Raw genomic sequence first — 8,695 nt, 5'->3', positions numbered from 1 at the left:
CACATCTGCTTTGAGGAACAAGAGAACATCATTTGCAAATAACAAGTGTGATGGCAGTGGGCAACCTCGAATTTTGATACCAGAGAATCTTTTAGCATCCAAGCTCTTTTGAAAGAGTTTAGATAAAACTTCTACCACAAGGAGGAATAGATAAGGGGAGACCCTCAGAGGGTATCCTTGCCGAATGCCCTAGAGGGTGTAAATGTTGTTCATACAGCCCCATTCACAACCACTGCAAACGAAACCATGGATACACACTGCATCACCTAATTAACCCAAATCACATGAAAGGCCATCCTGTGCAAAATCGCTTCCAGAAAATCTCACTGAACCCCGTCATAGGCTTTGTTGAAATCAAGTTTAGTGGCCATGTCCGACTAGGTACCCCTCTTGTGCAATTTAAGATAATGAAAAGCTTCATGGACCACCAAAATGTTGTTTTGGGTCATTCGCCCAGGAACAAACGCCGACTGGTTTGGAGAAACAATCGCCCTCAAAACTTCTTTTAAGTGTTAGCCAGAACTTTAGTAATGATCTTGAGTGTGAAGTTACATAAGTTGATTGGTCTAAACTGCGAAAGCATCTCCAGAGCATGAACTTTAGGGATTAAAACCAAATTAGTTTGGTTTAACTTTTTCAACAGCAACCCATTCTCAAAGAAGCTCTAGACCGCCTTACATATAGCCTCCTCAGTCACATCCCAATACTGGTGGTAAAAAAAACCAGGATACCCATTTGGTCTGGGAGCTTTAATAGAGCCCAATTGGAATACTGCAGATTTAATTTCATCATCCGTCACTGCCCTAGTTAATCGAGAATTCATCGCAGGAGTAATAACACGGTCCACCACACTTAAAGCCTCCTCCATATCACAATTACCAACCGAAAAGAACATGTCAGTGAAATAATCGTGTAAATGGCTATTAATAAGCTCATCCGACTCTAGCCACATCCCGTTTGCATCTTTGAGGCGTACCAATTGGTTTCTCTGTCTGCGTTGGATGAGTGTTGCATGAAAAAAGGCCGTGTTCTTATCTCCATAAGATAGCCAATTAACAGGAGCCCGCTGATGGATAAACATCTCCTCTCTTAACAGATACTCCTCCGGTTGGGATTGGATGTAAAGTTGGTCTCGACAGTTCTGAGGAGTGGGAGCAAGGCTTTGGAGATATGCCAATTTGATTTTACAATCTGCAATTTTTTTTTTGTTGCTGAATTCACTCATGCTCCATGATAATAATGCATTGCGACAGGGCATCAAACGGTGGGCCAATTGGAACATAGGGGATCTTGAATTGAGAGAGGTCCCAGCCCACTTGATGACTTCACCACACGTCGGACTGGACGCCTACATAGATTCGAATTTAAACATTCGAGGCACTCTCTTAGGGGGGACACAACAGTTAACAATAAGCAGACAATGATCGGAACCGATGATGTTCTCATGGAACATTTGTGCGAAAGGAAATCTATTACGGCACGACATAGAGGCAAAAGCTTTGTCCAACCTCTCACGAATGTTGGCTTCCTCAATTTGGTTATTTGTCCATGTATAGGTAGATCCTTTGAAACCAAGATCCATTAGTGCACACTCCGAAAGCATAAACTAGAACCCCTCAATCTAAGATTTGCTACATTCCAAGCCATCAATTTTCTCCCACATAGAGCCCACTTGGTTGAAATCACCCACACATAACCACGAATAACAATTGCTTTGGCTTGATCAATCAAGAGGTTCCAAAAAGCCTTGCGCTGCGACCGATTATGAGGGACATAGACAAAGGAGATAGCCCACGCCTTTTCTGGGTTGACATTACCAACAATGCACCGCATGAGATGTTTAGACTTAAAACAAATATCCAGGTTAATTTCATCCACTCACCATAGAGTAAGCCCTCTAGATGCCCTATCAAGACTAACATAACAACTATTTGAAAAGTGAAGCCTTCTATGAATCCTCTCCAATTTGGAGGTTTTATTCTTTGTTTTCTTCAGAAAAACCATAGAGGGGCAATGGTTTGAGCACAACCCTCGGAGGATCTGGATCGTCAAAGGTTGCCCCAATCCCTGATAGTTCTAGCTAAGCATCAACATGGAGCTTATGGTTGTTGAGGGTCAACCACCAAAACCCTAACCATAGTAGTCTGAATTGGTGAATTGAAGAATAAATGTTATTTTATTTTATTTTTTCAAATGTCTAGTATGTCTGTTGAAATTAAATTTTTGCATAATTTATTTTTATTTTTCAACTTTAGTAAATAAACAGAATTGAATTAATGAGAATATAGTATGTACCATTGTACAGGATAGTGGTATGGATTAGTCTTTCAGAAAAATCAGACTCAACAATAAAATGTTAAGAAGACAAAATTAAATATAAAATGGAACATAATTCCCTTACACGGGGTGAAGAAGCGTGAAGCTCATATCCCAGGACGAACATAGACTTACTCGAGATTTTGTTTAAGATGTGAATTGGGTTGGTTTTTTAATTATATTAGTTATAAAAAAGATAAAATACACTAAAATGTTAATCAAACAAAATGTTATATATTCAAATTTCTAATTTAAAATAAAAATTATAATTATTTTATTTTTTCTCTAAACAAATAAAAAAGTATTAACCAAACAAACATTTTAGACAGACTAAGAAAAAAAAAAAAACCCAACTTCTCAAAGAAAGCCTAAAATAAGACCCAGGCCGCAGATTTTCAGCAGTACTTCAAGACTTATGTCCGAATTCGGAAATAAATGGAGCCGAGAGAGATTACAGGGGCGTGTCTATCTCTCTACGCACAGTACATAGTATGGTGGATTATAGTTAATCATCACTCCCACCACTCTCCCACACATACATGACGGAGGATGATTGAAGGGGAAGGAAAAAAAAAAAAAAAAATTAATTGGCCCATCAAAAAAGAGAGAGGGTCCAACTCATTTTTCATAGTTAAAAAAAAAAAAAAAAAAAAGAAAAGAAAAAAAGCATGAGATGGACAAAAATGAAGCAAGGTCTTCATTCATTCGTAAACCCAAAGAAATCTTTTGATCGATTAAACAATACATAAACCCACAACAACAGTACCTAGACCCACCCACCACCCCTCAGCTCCAGCATCCCCACCCAACCTCCCCTCTCTCTCTCTCTCTCTCTCTCTCTCCCTCTCAACAAACACCAAATCAAAGTCCAAACTTCAAAGGGACTCACAAATAACTCTCCATACCCACATCATCTGTCTACATTCCACCATCAACCCATTCTCTCTGTGTTGGTGCTAGCAGAGGAGAGAGAAAAATGAAGCTGTCTGCATTGCAGCAGAGCTACATCAACCGCCGGAACAACAGCTTCAGAGGCTCACCGCCGCTGGACGGGTCTCTAGACGGCGGAATCAAATCTCCGGCGGCTATATTCTGGCTAGTCCTCCACTGTCTCTGCTGCCTCATCAGCCTTGTCCTTGGCTTCCGATTCTCTCGCCTCATCTTCTTCCTCCTCTTCTCCACCTCCACCACTTCCAACCTCTACTCCACCTTGCCCTTCCGCACCGCCACCGAGCTCTCCGATTCCCTAACTGTTCAGACCACCCCACCAAATCCCCAATCTCCGGCCAACAGAACCGTCGTCTCCAGCAGCAGCAGAGTGGTGGTTGGGCGGCACGGGATCTTAATCCGGCCATGGCCACATCCCAATGCGGTGGAGGTGATGAAAGCTCACCGGATAATTGACTTGGTTCAGAGTGAACAGAGGGTTCAGTACGGCGTTAAAAACCCTAGAACTGTGATTGCTCTCACTCCGACCTATGTAAGAACTTTCCAGACTCTTCATCTAACTGGAGTTATGCATTCGTTGATGAATGTACCTTATAATCTCATCTGGATCGTTGTTGAAGCCGGTGGAACCACCAACGAGACCGCTTCGTTGCTCGCCAAGTCAGGGATTCGGACCATCCACATTGGATTCAATCAGAAGATGCCAATTTCGTGGGAGGGTCGGCATCGGATGGAGGCTCTTATGCGACTTCGCGCTTTGAGGTGAATTACTGGTTCTATTCTTCTTCACTTTGTTTGCATTTACTTATTGCGTTTGATTAGCAATACTGGTAGAATTGAATTTAATTGGAGTGTGTGTTTGATGGAGCAGAGTTGTGAGAGAGGAGAAATTAGATGGAATTGTGTTGTTTGCGGATGATAGTAATATGCATAGTATGGAGTTCTTTGATGAGATTCAAAATGTGAAATGGATTGGCGCTGTTTCGGTTGGGATTCTTGCTCATTCTGCTAACTCTCATGAAGGGTTATCAGTAATTCAGAAGAACGAAGATGCGGAGAACTTGCCTATGCCAGTTCAAGGTCCGGCTTGTAACTCATCGGACAAGTTGGTTGGTTGGCACACCTTTAATTCGCTGCCATATGCTGGGAAAAGCGCGAACTATATTGGTGACAGGGCAATTGTGTTGCCAAGGAAGCTGGAGTGGGCTGGGTTTGTGTTGAATTCAAGGTTGCTCTGGAAGGAAGCTGAAGATAAGCCAATGTGGGTTAAGGATCTAGACACATTTACTGGGAATGGAGACAATTTTGAGAGCCCATTAGCTCTGCTGAAGGACCCTTCTGTGGTCGAGCCTCTGGGCAGTTGTGGCCGCAAGGTCTTGCTATGGTGGCTCCGTGTTGAAGCTCGTGCAGATAGTCAATTTCCTGCCCGGTTAGTCATTTGCTATCACTCTTGCCATTTTAATATTACTGCTTAATGATCGTAATCCAATTGACATGGCTGGATTCCTATATGTGGGGTTAATTATGATGTTGGTTACCTTAGCAATAAAACTCATTTGGAATCTGCATTGCATTTCTCATCTTTTCTTTATGGTAGTAGTGCATACTCATTATTGAAGGTGCTGTATCATTTGTACACAATTGTATCCCAACCTAATTGTGGATAAATGTGAGTTTTCTGAAATATGTAATGGGGTGAAGCTAATGCACAAAACCGTGCAACTGCTTTACCTACCTTAGTTGCAGGTAACTCCTACTAAGGGTGGCGTTTCTCCTCCAAAACTCCAAATCCACGATTTAGAAAAATAATCTTGTCAGAACCGCGTTCTAGACAACTTAGAATAACAGTCCCAATTGGGAAGGACCACTCAATCACATGAACCTTAAAGAAATAAAAAAAATAATTTACCTAGGTTAAACACAATCTTTTAATGAACATATATTTATTATAGATTTTGCTATTCTCTTAGGAATTAAGGGGTGGAGGTTGAACCAGGGTGATTGTGGGGGAATGGCAACATCCTCTTAGGAATTAAAAGGTAGAATTTTAAATTTATTTTTTTATTTTTTTATTTTTTATTGAGCTTTCAATTTGGCTTCATAAAGATAGAGGAGTAATTATATATGTTATTGGCAATGAATTGTTACTTCTATAATGGAAATTTATCATGAGTATGTTTAATAATTTAAGTATTAATATAATGTCGACATTTAACATATACATTGCAACTGAGCAACAACAAAAAAAAAAATCTTACAATATATATAGATATAAAATGCCTAAATGCTCCCCCACCCTTGTTTCCGCTTCATGCAACTATTGCGTACTAATGTCTTCCTAACAATTATGTCACACTTCATTTTTCAGAACCAAGATTCCTTAGTGCCCTCTCCCTTTTGGAAACAGATTGCTCTCCTCCTCCATTTTTGTAGCCTCCACCTACCTTCTCATTATCTCCAAACATATACTCATCACCTAATGGAGGAGGCTTTGGGCCAATGTTGTTGGATTTACTTTGAAAAACCTATGTTCAATTGGTTGGAAATAGTCCAATGAACAAAACTCACAGCTAAGCTGTGACCTAAGCTGATTTTTGATTGAATTCCATCGTTTAGGATTTAAAAATTGCATTTTTGGAAAATCTTGTTTTGCCAATTACTTGGTGGTGCAGCCACCCCATACACTCACAGAAAACAAAATTTCAAAAACTTGCTTTGCATATGAACAAAAGAATCCCTTGAAGAAGCAATTATCTAATGTAAATTTCAAATCTGTCTCAACACTCGGTGTTTGCAAGAAGATACCTTGTCCCGTGTCCATGAGTATGAGAATTAGATGAATCGAACAACTAGATGCATACTCACATACAACACCTGTACATGAGACCATAACATAGAATATGATTATAGTCCTAAATGAATTTTATCAACTTTAGTTCATAAAACTCCGAGATTGAGTAGTGCAAGGAATTTAATGTAACAAATTGGCATTAATTATTTTGTCCAATCAGCTTGTGCCTTCCCATTTGTAGGACATGTGGGTATAAAAATTGTTCTAGAGGAGGTAGAGAAGCTGTGGAGCTAACCTTGCTGGTAAAATCTCTTGGGAGTAAATTTTGAAGGTTTACCTTGAGGGATTACCATAGTTTGTTTCCCATTTGATTGAGGGTGGTTATTATTATTTTCATCATTGTGCATATATTTAGCATATTTAACTTGTACCAAAATAATTGCCTTAATTTGGGTCAGAACTTTGCAGAATTTAAATAGAGCAGCAATTGATGAATAGAACTAGATCTTTGTGGCTCTGTGATATGCCTGCCAGTTTGTTGCTTTGAAATTGTGAAAGATCCTCAATTTCATGGCATGTGTTTCTTGATTGCTTTTCATTTCTTTGGATAATCTGATGTGTTCAATTTGTTTAACTTTTGCATGCTCGTATGGGTATCGCAAAATGTTGAACCTTTTTCATCCATGGGTAGTCATTTATAATGTATGGTTTTGGTCAATAAACACATTTGTAGATTTAAAATTATTTTTGGAAGTTCACTCTAACATTCATTCAGTGATGGGATGCCCAACTTCTCTTGCCTAACCATTTTTGTAGATTGATCTTTTATGACTTTATTACCAGCACTAGGCAATGAACCAGTGGCGGAGCCAAGAAATTAAGTTAGAGGGAGCACTTATTAATTATAATTTTTTATTTAAAAGAAATCACGATCAACATTAAGATAATAATAATTTTATGAACTAAATTTAAGCATAAGAAATTAAAAATCATTGTTAATAGGAACAAATCAAAATTCTATAATAGTGTGTAATAGTTCGGTACGGGATGGTGATGTAAGTTTGTATTTTTAGCACAAAATTATGGATTAAAATTCCTAATTTTAGAAAATAAAAACACATCATTTATAGCACAAATTATTATAAAATCTATTTAATTTTTATTTGACAGAAAATATTAAAGAGATGATATTACTTATAGATGATGTGTTTTGAATGGAAATTATTAAATAGTCTTAGAGTACCATATGACATTGCCTATGTGATGCTCAAACTATGAGAAATCACAAATCACACTAAGTAGTTTGTCAACTACTTGAAAATATGAGTTAATTATATTCAATCCATAAGATTTCTCACTACATTGGATTAGACTATTACATAAACAATACCACATAGTACTTCCAAAGTATCAAATAATTACTTATTATGAACAATACAATAAATCCTTAGCCAAAGAACATGTTAAGAAAAAAAAGAATACATTTTGTATATGACCACAAAATAAAAACAAAAACAAAAAAAGTTCAAAATTGAGAGAGGGGGGGGGGGGTTCACGTGACCCCCCGGGCCTTCTTTGGCTCCGCCCCTGCAATGAACCATAGTTTTTAGTCTTTGTTCTAATACGAGATGTGGGCCATGTGGCGTGTCGTTATAGACTAATCTGAGCAATATTCAGACACTAATATGAAACAATATGCAGCATCATATTTGCATTACTTAAGCTTCTCAAATTATCTCTGCATATTGTTTGAGTATTAGCTTTTATTCCATGCAGATGGGTCATTGATCCCCCGTTGGAGCTTACTGTCCCAGCAAAACGCACACCATGGCCAGACGCTCCTCCAGAACTTCTGTCTAATGTAAAAACAATTGGCATGGAGGAAAACATTGAGAAACATGCTACAAAAACTCGAACACACAGATCAAAACGCACCTCCAGAAGCAAGAGAAAGCGTGAAGCAAGAGCAGTAGACACACAGGTCTTGCCTAGGCGTTTTGGAGAAAAATAAAACCTCATTAGCCAAGAATGTTCAAGATGTATACAGTTGTGTGAAATAGGGCCTTCAACATCAAGAAATATGAAGACAAAGCAGATATTCTTTCCGAGTACATACAGAAAGGCAATCTGTTACAGCGGACTGGCTGATATGTGCATTTTGGTTTTCTTTCCACCAAATTTCCACATGCTTCCCGTGCAATTTTTTTTTCATTCGGGTGATATTTAGTCTCACGAAAGCAATATATCAACTGAATCGTGCTGCATCAGCTGCTTTCATAGTTGTTTGCTTGTATTCAATATGGTCAAAGTTGTTATACATAATTTTTAGAATAGAAAATCACAGATTTGTGATGTTGTATTTCGCAGAAACAATCAATACTTTCGTGTAATAAAGAATGATTTCACTGCAAGAATGAATGCTGTGTTGTAGTTTTTTGCAGAGTTTGAGACAGTCCATGGATCCAAACTTCCTGTCTCACAACCCATGGTTTACGGTTCAGTTTTGGGTCAAGGGAATGACAAATGATGGTTCCATTATTTTTTTAGTCAAAAGATGAGAATAAACATTTTGATAGAATGATATTTTCATTTTATTTTATTCTAGTAAACTAAATCGAGCATTGTGAAGAATCTGATTAC

At 38.3% G+C, this 8,695-nt stretch overlaps 2 protein-coding genes across 2 annotated transcripts; one reads left to right on the top strand and one right to left on the bottom strand.

Moving 5' to 3' along the window:
- Positions 1 to 664: 664 nt before the first annotated feature.
- Positions 665 to 1,582, bottom strand: LOC145822516 (uncharacterized). The gene is made up of 2 exons (XM_082919683.1): positions 1,420 to 1,582; positions 665 to 1,191 (listed from the first exon to the last, which is right to left on the bottom strand). The coding sequence occupies exons 1-2, from the start codon at positions 1,580 to 1,582 to the stop codon at positions 665 to 667; spliced, it is 690 nt and encodes a 229-aa protein (XP_082775809.1).
- A 1,361-nt stretch (positions 1,583 to 2,943) lies between these two features.
- On the top strand, positions 2,944 to 8,466 carry LOC114290749 (beta-1,4-xylosyltransferase IRX14). Its single transcript, XM_028234707.2, has 3 exons — positions 2,944 to 4,026; positions 4,136 to 4,693; positions 7,832 to 8,466. Exons 1-3 carry the CDS (start codon positions 3,293 to 3,295, stop codon positions 8,064 to 8,066), a joined length of 1,527 nt encoding a protein of 508 aa, XP_028090508.2. The 5' UTR covers positions 2,944 to 3,292; the 3' UTR covers positions 8,067 to 8,466.
- Positions 8,467 to 8,695: the final 229 nt, after the last annotated feature.

Source organism: Camellia sinensis, chromosome 1 (assembly GCF_055761805.1).
Source record: "Camellia sinensis isolate YWXY chromosome 1, ASM5576180v1, whole genome shotgun sequence".
In the NCBI taxonomy this organism is placed as follows: domain Eukaryota; kingdom Viridiplantae; phylum Streptophyta; class Magnoliopsida; order Ericales; family Theaceae; genus Camellia; species Camellia sinensis.
This window is presented reverse-complemented; position numbering and strand designations above follow the sequence as displayed.